The 14,366-nt window shown below is 40.5% G+C and overlaps 2 protein-coding genes across 7 annotated transcripts in view; one reads left to right on the top strand and one right to left on the bottom strand.

Annotated features, from left to right (window-relative positions):
• The window catches only part of LOC110047822 (transformation/transcription domain-associated protein-like), a 54,618-nt gene extending 42,803 nt beyond the window's left edge, over window positions 1-11,815 (top strand). For 3 of the 4 annotated variants that reach the window (XM_089284000.1, XM_089284001.1, XM_089283998.1), the window contains exons 97-124: window positions 164-259; window positions 350-468; window positions 561-678; window positions 1,120-1,235; window positions 1,313-1,424; window positions 1,868-1,968; window positions 2,248-2,358; window positions 2,513-2,636; window positions 2,873-2,937; window positions 3,026-3,113; window positions 3,605-3,665; window positions 3,872-4,081; window positions 4,346-4,377; window positions 4,466-4,604; window positions 5,052-5,191; window positions 5,512-5,611; window positions 5,815-6,022; window positions 6,276-6,365; window positions 6,750-6,852; window positions 7,017-7,124; window positions 7,293-7,400; window positions 7,690-7,764; window positions 7,883-7,924; window positions 8,154-8,369; window positions 8,446-8,587; window positions 8,668-8,864; window positions 9,917-10,031; window positions 10,591-11,815. In XM_089284000.1, the coding sequence (XP_089140126.1) occupies window positions 164-259; window positions 350-468; window positions 561-678; window positions 1,120-1,235; window positions 1,313-1,424; window positions 1,868-1,968; window positions 2,248-2,358; window positions 2,513-2,636; window positions 2,873-2,937; window positions 3,026-3,113; window positions 3,605-3,665; window positions 3,872-4,081; window positions 4,346-4,377; window positions 4,466-4,604; window positions 5,052-5,191; window positions 5,512-5,611; window positions 5,815-6,022; window positions 6,276-6,365; window positions 6,750-6,852; window positions 7,017-7,124; window positions 7,293-7,400; window positions 7,690-7,764; window positions 7,883-7,924; window positions 8,154-8,369; window positions 8,446-8,587; window positions 8,668-8,864; window positions 9,917-10,031; window positions 10,591-10,700 (3,246 nt within the window). In that variant the 3' untranslated portion in view covers window positions 10,701-11,815. The remainder of the gene's footprint in view (window positions 1-163; window positions 260-349; window positions 469-560; window positions 679-1,119; window positions 1,236-1,312; window positions 1,425-1,867; window positions 1,969-2,247; window positions 2,359-2,512; window positions 2,637-2,872; window positions 2,938-3,025; window positions 3,114-3,604; window positions 3,666-3,871; window positions 4,082-4,345; window positions 4,378-4,465; window positions 4,605-5,051; window positions 5,192-5,511; window positions 5,612-5,814; window positions 6,023-6,275; window positions 6,366-6,749; window positions 6,853-7,016; window positions 7,125-7,292; window positions 7,401-7,689; window positions 7,765-7,882; window positions 7,925-8,153; window positions 8,370-8,445; window positions 8,588-8,667; window positions 8,865-9,916; window positions 10,032-10,590) is intronic. The other variant, XM_089283999.1, reaches the window with a different exon arrangement.
• Window positions 10,911-14,309, bottom strand: LOC110047791 (protein FAM221A-like). Of its 3 annotated transcripts, none has more exons than XM_020753533.2 (6): window positions 14,151-14,309; window positions 13,780-13,953; window positions 13,415-13,673; window positions 12,745-12,919; window positions 12,478-12,626; window positions 10,911-12,365 (listed from the first exon to the last, which is right to left on the bottom strand). In XM_020753533.2, the coding sequence occupies exons 1-6, from the start codon at window positions 14,225-14,227 to the stop codon at window positions 12,171-12,173; spliced, it is 1,029 nt and encodes a 342-aa protein (XP_020609192.2). In that variant the 5' UTR covers window positions 14,228-14,309; the 3' UTR covers window positions 10,911-12,170. The 3 variants fall into 3 exon arrangements, with proteins under 3 accessions (XP_020609192.2, XP_089140132.1, XP_020609190.2); XM_089284006.1 differs by having other exon boundaries at window positions 14,146-14,202; XM_020753531.2 differs by having other exon boundaries at window positions 10,911-12,626.
• Between the last annotated feature and the right edge of the window lie 57 nt (window positions 14,310-14,366).

Raw genomic sequence — 14,366 nt, 5'->3', positions numbered from 1 at the left:
CTTCCTGTCAAGTTAATGTCTAGGCTTCTTGACACGTCACGGATGTCACGCAAGTACTACTTTGCTCACCATGCTAGGACTCTGGAAACGTCACGGATGTCACGCAATCTCTAAGCAGCGCTGTTTCAGAACACTGATGTTACTATCACGTTTTGTGTTACAGGTGGACAAACTTGTGGAGCATTCCACTACTCAAGCAATCCGTCAGTGGAGACGACTCCCTCCTGTGATCTCACAACAACACATTCCTTTGTTACAGGTGGGTTGATCTGAATGTTTTGTTTTTTCCTGCTATATTTACTATTGTTTTTCCAATGTTGCTGCTTATTGTTATTGCTGTTATTTTCAGGCAGCACAACAAATCATGGAACTGCAGGAAGCCGCTCAGATTCATACGGGACTTCAGCCTCCGAATGTTGGACGATCAACCAGTCTACATGACATGAAAGCTATTGTGAAAACATGGCGGTGAGAATTTACTTCCAGTTATTGCCTTAAAATATAGTTTTTGAATTATCCACCACAACTGTTGTAAATTTGTGTTTGATTTTCACATTTAGTAATCGCCTTCCCATGCCATCTGATAATTTATCACACTGGAGTGACGTGTTTATGTGGAGACATCATCATTATCAGGCGATTGTGGCAGCATATGAGAGTCAAGCCCAACATGAACCGGTCAGTCAACACTTGCTTATCGTCCTGTTAATGCATGGTTATTTTCCTTGTTTCTGATTAGTAAATGGACACTTATCTTTCTTTCTGGTCAGTAAATATATCCTTATCTTCCTTTCTGAATGCATCATCCTTTCATCATCCTATCATCCTTTCTGATCATTGAATTTACACTTATCTTCCTTTGCAGTCCGTTGCAAATAAAGGCTTCATTCTATTGAAAAAACAACAACAACAACACCATAGAAAGCGTTGTACTCATTCTCGTTTAGTGGTTCGTGTTCATGACAGAAAATAGTCACTGATTTTTCTTAAACCATTTCAATTTGTTTCCTCCACTTGCTGTAATTGTTCAGTTGTTCTGATGCTCTATGTTTCACTAAGTTATCCTTGAAGCTAAATAATGCATCATACTTCGTATTTTAACAACGGCTTTTTACAAAGCAGCAGAGTAACCACTCCATGCTTGGTGTCCACGCCTCTGCCTGGGCCATTATTCATTATGGTTACATAGCAAGGAAGCAAGGCCTGACGGGAGTGTGTTTGGACTCGCTGAGCAGGTTTGTGCGGACATTTTGTGCTAGCCAACATGACAAACCAAGCAACGTGGTTAATTCACGCCAAATGTTCTTTTCAGAATCCACACGATTCCCAGCGTTCCTATCGTGGACTGTTTCCAAAAGATCAGACAACAGGTTAAATGTTACCTGCAGATGGCTGGCGGCATGGGCAAGCAAGAGTTACAAGAGGTTAGCGGCATTTGTATAGCTCTAACTTCGGTGGTGTTTGCACCCTTAGTAAACTAATGTTCAACTAGGAGTTGTTCAGTTTGAAGGTTATTTTTTATGTAATCAAAACGGACTTACCGGTAATCAATTGTTGTTCGTTACAATAGAACTGCACCTTTAACCAACAGTTACTTTGCAGAACTGAACTTTTTCATTCGCTACAGTACGACTCCAGTTTTAAGTCTGATGTTACAAGATTTTGTCTCCATTTGGTCATACATCTTTCAAGTAACAAAGTTTAAATTATCAGGCTTAATTTTTGGCTCTCGTTTTTCTAGTTGCTTATCGGTATTTTCATTTACTGTAACAGTGTTTTTAAATATATTTCAAAGCTGTAGTGTGAAGTCTCCAAATCATCCTAAAGGAGCTGCTAAGGATTTACTTTGTTTTCTTTCTTCTTGCAGGGTCTTGAAGTTATCGAGTCCACGAATCTAAAATACTTTTCCAAGGAAATGACGGCTGAGTTCTTTGCCCTCAAAGGAATGTTCCTCGCACATATTGGCAGGTAAATCAAGCCGTGGTGAAATAGGGGAGGGGAACAAATGTTAATTGGCAATGTTTAAGGTGGCTGAAAACAGTAGTATTTCCGTGAGACGCCTGGGCTCTAGCGCAGTTCAGCGCGAGTCATCACGCGATCACCCGAGTGGTCGTGAGATAGCGCGCGAGAATTAAAGTTTACAAAAATCAAAACAAAACATGGCGGCGCGCGGACTATTTCGTAAAACTTTGTTTCCGCTGAGTTTAGTAACCTGGCTAAGACTGTTTGCTAATGGCGTGGTTGTAGGTCTGAAGATGCAAACAAAGCTTTCTCGCAAGCTGTTCAAATGCAGGATTCGCTCGTGAAGGCCTGGGCCCTGTGGGGAGACTACCTTGATGGTCTGTTTGTGCTGGAGAGGTGAGAAGATGCCTTCTATTATTGTTTTTAATGGAGTTGCTTTATTATTCGTGAGAATGTGAGAGGAAATGACGTTAAACCAATGAAGAAACGATCAAGGTAACAGGTAACCAACGTGCTTATTGCTATTTTGTTTGTTATCTTGTTGTCATAGGAACATGCAGCTAGGGGTGTCAGCCATTGTTTGTTATCTTCACGCCTGTAGACACCAAAACGAGGCCAAGTGCCGCAAATATCTGGCGCGGACTATCTGGCTTATGACGTATGATGACGAAAAGGTCTGATATGAGGCTGTATATGGCTTATTGTTTACTCGATAATGGAAAGAACTAGTGTCTAGTTATTTATTGATCGATTGTGCACTGATTCACTTGCCCACTGCGATCTCGTAACTTGCAAATTGTGACAGAGCCGTTTGTTTTGTTTTTGTTTTGTTGTTTTGTTCGTGTGTGTTTGATTTTTGTTTGTTTCAACACGTTTGTGATGCTAACAGCTTGTCTGTCATCTCTCACAGGGGTCTATCTCGGAAGCAGTGGACAAATACTGTGTTGGTGTCCCCCCGGTTCACTGGCTGCCTTGGTATGTAATAGTAACTCGCCTGTCTTCTCTAGTTATGTTTTGTTATTGCATGGTTTGTTTTTTCATTACCGTTTGTGTGTTTCTGTAGGATTCCTCAACTGCTGACGTGTTTAGTTCGGCGTGAAGGTCAGAAGATCCTGAACCTTCTGTGTAACATTGGACGAGTTCATCCTCAGGTAAGTTGACCGCTGTTTACAGGAGAATCTTATGCTGAAGTCATTGTTTACAGAGGCGTCACGCTTTACACGAATTGAGTACAAACATAGCTTGTGAAACCTAGTAATTGGTGAAATGTTTGGCTCTTTGTGTGTAATTTTGAAAGAGAAATTTGCTTTCAAAAATGGTAAAATATGTGGGTGGCAAAAGCGCTAATGGGCTCATACATTTTTTTTTTAAATTTTGAGTTTTTAAACCCGCATCTCACACAAAGTGTTCTATACATCGGGCTCAAATTCCTTGGAACAGTAAATCGTGCTGTGTCCTCTCGGTATTCAGAACTAATGTTGCTGTGTCTCCATCAGAAACTGCATCGCTTATCCTAAAGAGACGAATATTGTAAACAAAGATTCTCCTATACCAAGTGAATTACTTGTTCATTTGCTTGGTTACTTATGACAATCTTATGATTATTGTGAGTTTATCATTTTATATTATATTTGTTTTCTAGGCCATGTATTTCCCAATTAGGACATTGTACCTAACGTGGAAGATTGAACAGCGAGAGAGACGTAAGTGTTGTAAATTAAGGCGGAGGTTCACCTAAAACCACACTATTTTTTCAAACTTTTCTCCAATCTGACACTAAATCGTACCTACCGTGGTCGCTTTTTTCCTCATTTTTTACTTCCTTTATGTGCACAAAAGTTGAGTTGGAAAAGAAAGATAACGTATTAGTAATAGATAAAAAGTTGCCAAACTGTCTTTTAAATTCCAGACAAAATGGAGGCTGCCGCAGCAGTCATTACAAGTCAGCGGTCTTCCACAGGAGGCAACAACACCACCGCCTCTACAGAATCACAAAACGCGACTCCAGCCGCTGTGAAAGTCAGTACAACTGGTTCCGAAACTGGTCAAACCAGTACAGCGTCCGCGTCGACAACAAGCAGAAGTGCTGGTTCAACACCAGTCAGTTCTTCAATACATGGTATGCTGCCATGCTCTACTCGTGATCACGTTAGCTTTGGTGCTTCATGTTTGACGCACAGAATTCTACAATCTGTCTTTTTAACTAGAAACTAAAAGCTATTTCGTCCGCAAAAAATAAAATAATTTGATAATTGACGCTGACGTATGAATAAGTTCTCGTTTTGCCCCGTTGCCTAGTTGAATAGTCTTCTCAATAGTGTCCTTTTTTCAAATCGTAGAAAATTATGATAAAATAAATTATTTTTTCTTTGTTCCACACCAGACAAAGCAGCAGGTTCAAAAGCAGTCACTCCGGTAAGTAAAATCTTATGTGAACTGATTTATATTCAGTATATCATTGAGTATCTTCTTGTCAAGCAGTGTTGTTTGTTTTTCATTTAAGACAACACCATCAACACCGACTGCGCTTGCTGCTCCTACCACACCTACCGCCACTGAACAGGCTCCAGCAACCTCTGCGGCAACTTCCACAACTGCCGGCTCCACCACTCCAACTACAACAGGCACCCCACAGGGAACCGGTAAGATAACAATATGCACCCCATAGGGGACGAGTAAGATAACAATATGCACCCCACAGGGGACGGGTAAGGTAACAATAGACACCCCACAGTGGACAGTCAGTCTCTTTATAATGAGTGTGCTCACGATTTTCCTTCGAGGTTGCTTAATAACCTTTTGTATCCATATCATGTCATTGTGACGACATTTATATTTTATTTTGCCCAAATAGTTCAGATTGGGTGATTTTAGTCCCTAGATACATATTAACAAGGGATCATGATTTCGTTTTCTCTTGATTTTAATTAATGGATAATTTGTTTTTGTTTCATTTGATCTCAAGCAAAAAAAAAAATAATCGATTTTTACGTCTTCTTTATAAAACAATGATTAACGAACTATCAATTGCTAAGAAACACGAAATGAAAAAGATGTTGTAAATGTTCAAAGTGCAGTGTTGTTCACAGGCGCCACGCCAGCCAGCAGTCAGAGTGACCCTGGAGCGATCAGAGCCACAGCTCAGATGTGGCGCTGTAGTAAGATCATGCACCTTCTGAGGGACCTTCATCCAACTCTTCTCTCAGCCCTTGAAGGGGTCGTCGATCAGGTACATGTTTACATTCATGAGGTGTAATTGTAGTTCTCGGTACATTTGTACACTAACCAACACATTCAGAAAGGTCTTTGCTTTGCTATGTTCCTCGTTGTTACTTGATTAACTGTTTTTAAACGAGTAAGCTAAATAAATTTGCAGTTGAAGTCCGATTAAGTCTCGTGGATTTTGCCACCTGACGAATTATGCGAGTTGCTACGTAACATGGTACAAGCAGTCAGTAAAATTCACAAACGAAACCACAAACATCGTTGTTTACATCGTCTAACTCTGTATTGAGGCTCGTGTAGAATGTGTATGTGATTTGCTCATAGATGGTGTGGTTCAGAGAGTGTTGGCACGAGGAAGTACTGAGACAGCTGCGGCAAGGACTCACAAAATGTTATCAAGTGGCATTTGAGACAAGAGGAGATGGTAAACAATCCTCTTATTCTGTTGTTAATTATGATTTGATAATTAGACTCGAAGTTGGACAACTCTTAGGTGATGCAGTAATGAGTTGCCAGAAATGGGATTTTTCACTCAGCACTAGTGTTCCCTGGTCACAAAAAAAATTATCCGTTTATTTAATGAAGGAGGGAATTTTTTTGCTATGGTTCGTTTTCTTTTTCACACAGTTGCAGCCGCCCGTGTCACGCCTCACACATCGAGTTTTGTGAAGAAGTTGGTCAGCACATTCGGGATCGGATTTGAGTCGGCCTCAAGTGTATCAAGCACATTTTCATCAGCTGCATCAGAGTCCCTGGCTAGAAGGGCCCAGGCTACGGCTCAAGATCCAGTATTCCAGAGGCTGAAAGAACAGTTTTCTATCGATTTTGACTTCAGGTAACTATTGTTAACGAGATATAACGAGTTTGACGATCAAGTATGATATATGATATCAACATTTTATTCCCCCACATTAGTGAAATACCACATCGGAAAATTTTGCTCAAGTTATAAATATTTTAGTAGTAATAGAGCATGTTTTGATCCCTGTTGACAACTCTTTCAACACACAGGAATGTAAACAAATCTTCAAGAGGATAGAGCGGGCGAAAGCTGTTAGTATACACCTGACATTTTCTTTATTGTTTAGTCAACCAGGCGCCATGGGGCTTCACAATTTGATTGGGAAACTAAAGAAGTGGATCAAGATTCTCGAGGAGAAAGCTAAACTTCTTCCAAAGTAAGACACATTAGTTAATACCAAATCGTGGTTTTCCCAGTGACGAGTGTGAAAGAACTTTATGTATGTTTCACTCAGTTCCATATTTGGTCATAAATCCTGTCATAAACAACATACCCCAATCAATCAGAGCGAGGATATTCCTTCTCAGTCAATCAGATGCAAACCTAAGCCAATCCTGATTGAGCTTGCGCCATTTTTCCCGCGCTTGCAGCCCGTTTTTGCGCGGTTAGATGTTTTTCCGCGACTGCCGTCAATGCGCGTTTTAAAACTAGTGTTATTGCCTATACTTTTTTTTGTGTTTTCGGATTTTTTTTGTTTGTTTGTTTTTTGTTTTTTGCATTGATCATGTTGTTAATCAAGAAAGTCCTTGTTCTTTTCTAGTTCATTTCTCTTGGAAGAAAGATGTCGCTTCCTCAGTAATTTCACAACATCCACAGCAGAAGTGGAACTTCCTGGCGAGTTCCTTATGCCCAAGGCCAACACGGTTAGCTGTTTCCTCTCTCGAAAACTTCTTTGTCATTATTTCGGTTATTTGTAAAATTTGCCCTGGCGATACTAGCGCTTTGATTTTTTGGTTATATATTCTCGTGTTGTTTAAGTCCAGTCTCGGAAGAATGACAATTAATTTAAAATATTTTGTTTCCACAGCATAGCCCATACTACATCAGAATTGCTCGGTTTATGCCGCGAGTTGAACTTGTCCAGAAACACAACTTTTCCGCCAGACGCTTGTACATCAGGGGCAACAACGGAAAGGTATATGACGTCATGTTAGCTTTGTCGCTTGATGATGAGATTTTTTGATACACAATTTATTTTAAATAGAAGATTTGTTAGCGGCATTTCATCTCAACCAGGAGACATTTACTTCTCTTTTGAATAGAAAGCCAAGACATACGCTGAAACAGCTCAACTTTTTTTCAGATCTATCCATATCTTGTGGTGAACGATGCTTGTATGACAGAATCAAGAAGAGAAGAGAGAATTCTCCAGTTATTGCGGCTTCTGAATCTTTATTTAGAGAAGAGAAAGGTGAGAATCATTTAGCTGGAAATATGAAAAAGGCCCATGTCACAGAGAAAAAGGGAATGTCTTTAAAAACTTCGCCCTCCCCTCTCCAAACATTACACCTGTGATAAGCAAGCTTGGGTCCAAAATCTTATGGTGCATGGACGTGCCATGGGTCCTCACCCACCCAACTCTTCAAATGTTCGGATAACGTTCTTTTGATTTTCGACCGAGCAAACCCCTCAATACAATGACGAAGAAACGGCACAGGAATCAAAACTGATTACTATCATGATTTTTCTGTTTCATTTAGGAGTCCTGTAAGAGGCATCTTTTATTCACTGTTCCACGCGTTGTTGCTGTGTCGCCTCAAATGCGACTCATAGAGGTATTAAACTCATATGATGTTGTATGGGAAGTCACAATGTAATAATCTTTACAAAGATTTGTTATTTTGTAAATTTATTAATAATTTGTTGTTGTTGTTGTTTTTTTTTTTTTTTCAGGACAACCCATCGTTCATCTCTCTCAGAGAAATCCTTACTGAGGTTAGTTAGAGCTACTCTGTGTAGCATATAACGCATTGTTTTTCCAGTTGTTTCGTATTCTCGCGTCGGTCACGAGTACCTCTCACGTGAACCAAACGAATCCATTTTACGCTATTGTAGGATGGTGTAGGGTGGGTTTTACTGACCGCCGAGAAACGATACAGAGATCTGAGATCGGCGAAAGTTTCAGACTATTTTCTTCAACCTCGTACCACTTTTTTCCTTGTAGCGTTGTGATAAGAAGCACGTGGAATCTGATGCACCAATTGCCTTGTACTACGAACGCCTCGCTTCTGTGCAATCACGTGGCTGTCAGGTGACTCACCAGGTCCTGAGGGACATTCTTAAAGAGGTGCAGCTCACGCTAGTGCCTGAAGTGCTTCTCAAAGAATGGGCCCAGTACACTTATCAGGACCCTTCAGACTATTGGACCTTCAGGAAACAGGTACACTAAACATCTCAGTGCGTCTCGCGTGCCAAAATTAATCGTAAAACTAACGATGACTTTTTTCATTGTCCAGCTCTCTATTCAACTGGCTCTGTCCGGTTTTGCCGAGTTCATATTACACCTGACAAGACTGGGCCCGGAAATGCTTCAAATTGCACAGGACTCAGGTCGACTTACTGTCTCATATAGTCGCTTTGAGGTTGACGACACTAAAGGTGAGGCTTTTCGATGTGGTAAATCTTTGTGTAATTAACCCTGATGCATCAACCCTAATGTTTGTTCTGTTACATCCAAGGTGAACTGGACGCGAACCGTCCCGTACCTTTCCGACTCACTCCGAACATTGCCGAGTTCGTGACGCCGGTCGGCGTGAATGGAGTGATGACAGCGGCTATTGTGTCCGCCGCGCGGTGTTTAGCTGAGCCTCACTTCAGCGTACAGAGTGTGTTAAGGGCGGTGCTACGAGACGAGATGATTGCTTGGCACAAGAAGGTTCGTCAGCTACTCTAACATAAACGTTATACTCTGAAATGAGTTGTTCACCGAAATGTCAATGCTTGAGGTATTCGGCACTTTTTGTGTGGACTAGGAGAAAGCCTCACAAATCTCCAGCCACCGGCTAAAACATCCCTTGTAGTTTTGATGCGTTCTCTAAGCTTTTGAGCCAGTTGAAGAGGCGACAACCGTACGTGGAACTAAACTTACAGCATTACCGCATCTCGGCTCTACTTGGTTTTTGATAAGCTAAGAAACGAAAAAAATATATATATCGAAGTCAATCAGGCTTTATCGAGTAGCAAAGAACTGCGTCCTCCACTGTGACAAGAAAGATAATGATCAACAACAACAACGAAACTCTATTCCTTTTTCATTAATTTACAGCCATGAATTTTAGGTTAATGAGTTGCCTTACATCTACACTTCATTAATACAAATAATTAAGTTAGAAACTTAAACATATTAACAGCATGAATCCGCATGTAGTCTAGGCTAATCTAGGCGGGCCACATCTATATTTATATTATACCATTAGTATACAATAAGCTTACTTTCCAGCTACTTAGGCAAAGATTTATGAAATTATTGATGTTAGAGATAAGCTGAACGATGATGCATGGGTTAAAATTAATCAGGCACTAAATTTAAGAATTTGCGTCAGTGTGTCAACTTCAACACATTCATCCCTATCTGAAAGAGTCTCAAATAAAAATGCGCGAATGTTTTTCTTAAAGATTGGTTTAGATATATCTCTCCAGTCTGGAGAAATTTAATTCCATAATATCGCTCCAGTTCTCGAAAATGAACGTTTGAAATTTCCAGCTTCACCTCTTTCCGAAGATAATTTCCTTTTGCAGCATGCCTTGAGTTGTACCCGTGTATTTCATTTGACCTAGTGAAAAGAGCTCTGATAGGCGAAGGGGCTAATCCTTTCCAAATGTCATGCATGAGATTTGCAACCCTGTCAAAATAGATCATATTTAAAGGCCTGGCGCTTTTTAAGTTACCACGTTAACAGTATGTAACACGCTTTCTTTTGGATGCAGAAACAAGACGAGACGCACTCCCTCCCCCTGACTAACCCACCAACTGACATGGATAGTGAGTTACTGATTACACTCGTGAATGGAGCTGTTACTGCTATCACCACGAGATTACAAAGTAAGTGATACAAGACATGCAAAAAAACCAACGAAACTTTGTTAATATTTGTGAGCACAATCTAAGGCAGCGTCCACACTTCGTTGAAGAAATTTCAAAACGCAGCTTTCTTTCTGCGTTTAGGCCCTGCGTCCACACAGATCCGTCACGAAAACGGAGCTTTTCGAAAATTTCGAGCAATTTGAGAACGCCGGATTTTCGTTTTTCGTGTGGACGGAAAACATTTCGAAAACGGAACTTTTTGAAAACAACAGTGTAACGATAACCATGTGATCTCCCTGACCGAGGTTTCCTCAAACAAATCCAAAATGACTTGCCTTTGTTGTGTTTTTAAATTCCCCCGGCGTAGTTTGAACGAAAAACATTTGATGTGTTTTCAAAGTAAAACCTTCGTTTTCAAATTCCTCTGACGTAGTTTGGACGGAGCCTTGACAGTATCTTTTAGTCTTAGACATATAATTTCTTATGACTTAAATTTATTTTAGTCCTAGTCTTCAGCATATCATTTCTCGTGCACAAGGTGCTACATGCAGTTCATTTATGTTTCCTTTTTTTCCAGACCTGGCTCAATACGAGGGCGGTGAAACCAAGGTGACAACTCTGATCGCGGCGGCCACTAGTCCTGATAACTTGTGTCGAATGGATCCTGCTTGGCACCCATGGCTGTAGAACACCTTCCACCACCAAGTCCATGGTCAAAATGATCTCTTAATTATCGATGGATATCCAGAGGCCCAGTTGGTTCATCGTCAAAAGTCATCACGCTTACCGTTAATAAGTTCCTTAGAAGAGTCGTTTATAATCGATCTCAATTATCCCTGCTCGTTTACAGTTTATTTTCACTTCTTTGTTGTTTTTAGGCCTCGTTCACCCTACACCAGATGAATCTGGAAACGCAGATTTATTTCGGTTAGGCCTACCGTCCGCACTAATCCGTCACGAAAACGAAGCCTTTCGAAAATGCTCTTTAAACCGAAGGAATTTGAAAACGACGGCTTTTCGTTTTCGTGTGAACGGAAAACATTTTGACAGCGGAGCTTTTTTCTCGAAAAGGATGACGTTACGATAAACATGTGATGTTCTCCTCAAACACAAATCCAAAATGATGGGTGATTTTTTGCGTTTTTCAATTCCTCCGGCGTAGTGTGGACGCAAAACATTTGAAGCGTTTTCAGAGTGAAACTTACGTTTTCAAATTCCTCCGGCGTGGTGTGGACAAGGCCTTAAATGTTTTCTTTGTAAGAAAAGCATTATTTCAATATTTCTCTCGTTGATTATGCTGTTGATCACAAAGAAACGACTTAACATATCGTGACGTGGATCGCGTGCTATTTGCAGACTTATTTCCTGGTGTCTTGACACGTTCATTGTACATGTAGTTCTAAGGGGAACAAATTACCTACTCATTGAAGGAAATATTCGTGATCTTAGTAGAAATGACGATGCTGTCCAAATTTAAGTCTTGCAGCTGTTTCAGCTGTTGTTTATATCTTGGCCAACTGGATTTTTTAGGCAAGTAGCTGCCACGAAAACGAACTTTTTCAAAAAGTAATTAACTAAGCTGGTTAACAGTTGTATATCTCGAGTTTTTGCCCGTCATAGCTTTATTTCGAAGTTATCATAAAGTTGCTAGTAATGTACATGTCTTGTAGAAGGAAACCATGCGACTTTCATTAGTATAAATGATCATAGTAAAGTTCTTTTGTTTTGAATTTTATTTTCAGTTTTTTGCATATTTCATTTTATTCATTTAAAAATAAGTTATTAAAACCAGTGGAAATGTGTGCATATGTACAGTTTAATGGTGTAGTCACACGCACGGACACACGTTGTGCACTGTTGCTTGCTGTTTGTGATCCTGGAATGAACTTTACTCATGTTGGTTAAGGAAAGTTAAATGCAGACTGCAGGCAACTGTTTCTCCTCTGATGTTTTCTCACAAGACAGTGGTTTGGGCAAAATTGGCCCTCAGTCTTCTCATTGCACTGCTCATTCTGGTGATGCTGTTAGAACAAACAGCCTCACCATGAGACCCACGTTTGTGTGGATCACAGCCAACGTGGTATTGTGCTCTCATCTCCTTTACAGACTGACAAAACAAAACGCTGTGCCATTAATCGTCTCCTCCTATTCTTTGTTTCACCTTCTGTGGCTCTGCCTCCCAGTCTGGGTCCCAGGGCTTCTGGAAGATGCACCAGGCTTGGTAGCTGATGTTGCTTTACTTGGTGCAGTCCTCCTGGCAGCACTACGTGTGCTCTGGTGCACAGTACCCGCCTCTGTTAATCTTTTTGGTTGAGATCTTTGCAGTCTGGCTTGCTCTTTTTCTGCCTTCAACTAAAATAACAATAATGCCATAACTGGAGACAGATAAGTATGGTTCCATAATACATGCAAGACTTACCCTGACACAAGCCAAATATCTGCATGAATAAGATGGTTCACTCACCCTTGCTTGGTATCTTTTCTCAAAATAAGCCATATCTTCTTCCTTTGTAGTTCTGCGTGCCACCTGTCCTGCATTATTCCCCATTCCATCCTCTAGTGACAACCCAGCCATTCCAGTGTGTGCTCTAAGGAATGGGTGATCATCAGGTCCTAATAAAAGTACAGAAATCCTTACTCAACATTGAATCTACATGTAACTTCCCTTAATTTTCAATGACAGATGTGGACAATCACTTGTGTCCTTCACAAGTTAGACTAGATCACTTACTCACTGGCTGCTCCAGCAAATGTAGTGGCGGTGGTCCAATTCCACTGTCATCCAAGCGCATATAGCCATCCATCAGTGAACTGAAACCTGTAATTCCACCCATAGCAGCATAAGGTACATCATGACCTACAGGGTGACCACGAGCTGTGCGTTCTTCCTTTGTCTCAACGATTGTCTGGAAAATTGAGAGTGCCAGTTAATTCTATCAGTTCCAAGTCAAAGTAGATAACTGTCAATATACAGGTACATATAGAGTGATAGTCTGGAGTTACAGTAACTGTTGGAGCATGTTCATTTTGTACTGCATACATGAACATGGTAGACAAGAAGTGGCAAGGGTACCCAGGAAGAGACCATGAAGTTGGTTATTGTTCATACACTTTCTATAGTCACCTTAGGAAGGGGAACTTGGTTCAATTCAGGATACTTTCAGTGAAATAATCATGATCAGGTTATCAGTTCTCATAACCTGCCTTAAATTGTTGAATTTATTACAACACAGTGGAGAGATAAAGGTCTTACGAAGTTGAGAACGCAGCACAATAATCTCAACCGGGGCTCAAATCCAGACAGCTCAATCCAGAATCTAGGGCACTAAGCATTAGGCCACAACATCTCCCACAAGAAGGTGAATGGAATTTACTGTTGTGAGACATCAAAGTGAACTAACCTTGTGAGCGTATGTTGGTTGCCCACAACCACAGGTGTAGGAACTTATAAATTTTTTACATGCACAGCCTTTTGAGCACTTGTATGGGACGACCTCTGAATGCTCATCAGCAAAGTGCTTGCACTGGCATCTGATTGGCTGCGTGCTGTTCTTTGGTACATAGTGATAACTCTTGCATTTACAGCCGCTAACACGACAAGGAACTGGGATGGGTCTGGTCTCTGGAATTGTCTCATAATCAGTTTTATGCTGTTTGTACCTAAGATTTACAAAACATTTTATTGAATGTTTACTTTTACATTTGTCACAGGTATGTCAAAGTTCAACATTCAAAGTCATTTTTAATTAGCATTTTATAATTTCACCTGTGTTTACAGAAACACATTGTTTCTGGGCCGATCATCTTACAGTCCATACCATTAGGTGCTGTCCAGCTAACGAAAAGCCTGTTCTTCATTCTCATGGGTAACACTCTTTTCCTGTAGTCTTCATATTCTTCAGGAGTAAAGAGTGTTCCACCATCATCTTCACCAACAATCCTGAAACACAAAATGATTACCGAGAAAAACTCAAAAATCCTGAAACTAACGGAAACTTCTAACCTGAAAAATAGCCTTAGTTCACTGCACTCTGCAATACATCCGCAATTTTTCCATAGCCAAGTTTAGCTTTTGTGTAACCGTTAGTAATTTACAGACACGTTTGTGTAAAAGTTTTCAAAAGTTAAGTACCAAACCTTCGATATTCCAAGTACTGATCAATAGAAGCTGCAGCACTATGATCCAGTTTTAGATGTATTCGATTCCCTGCCATTTTTGATGCAAAACGAAGTCAAATTTCAGGCACGAAGTCACAGAAATAGAGAACAAGATCAGCTTCCTATGTTTCCAAAACAACCAGATTGTTTATTGTATACGCGAAATAAAATGTCCTCCAGTTGTCCTCTACTTAC

The sequence above is a fragment of the Orbicella faveolata genome, unplaced genomic scaffold, assembly GCF_042242905.1.
Source record: "Orbicella faveolata isolate gen_17 unplaced genomic scaffold, um_ofav_v1 contig_13, whole genome shotgun sequence".
Lineage (NCBI taxonomy): Eukaryota > Metazoa > Cnidaria > Anthozoa > Scleractinia > Merulinidae > Orbicella > Orbicella faveolata.
This window is presented reverse-complemented; position numbering and strand designations above follow the sequence as displayed.

Excerpts from the sequence above, each read along its gene's own strand:
- LOC110047791 (XM_020753531.2), bottom strand. The coding sequence starts at position 14,227 with ATGGCAGGGAATCGAATACATCTAAAACTGGATCATAGTGCTGCAGCT. Across the intron at positions 13,954-14,150 it reads CAGTACTTGGAATATCGAAG|GATTGTTGGTGAAGATGATG; the intron begins GTTTGGTACTTA and ends TTTGTGTTTCAG. Across the intron at positions 13,674-13,779 it reads ATGTGTTTCTGTAAACACAG|GTACAAACAGCATAAAACTG; the intron begins GTGAAATTATAA and ends TGTAAATCTTAG.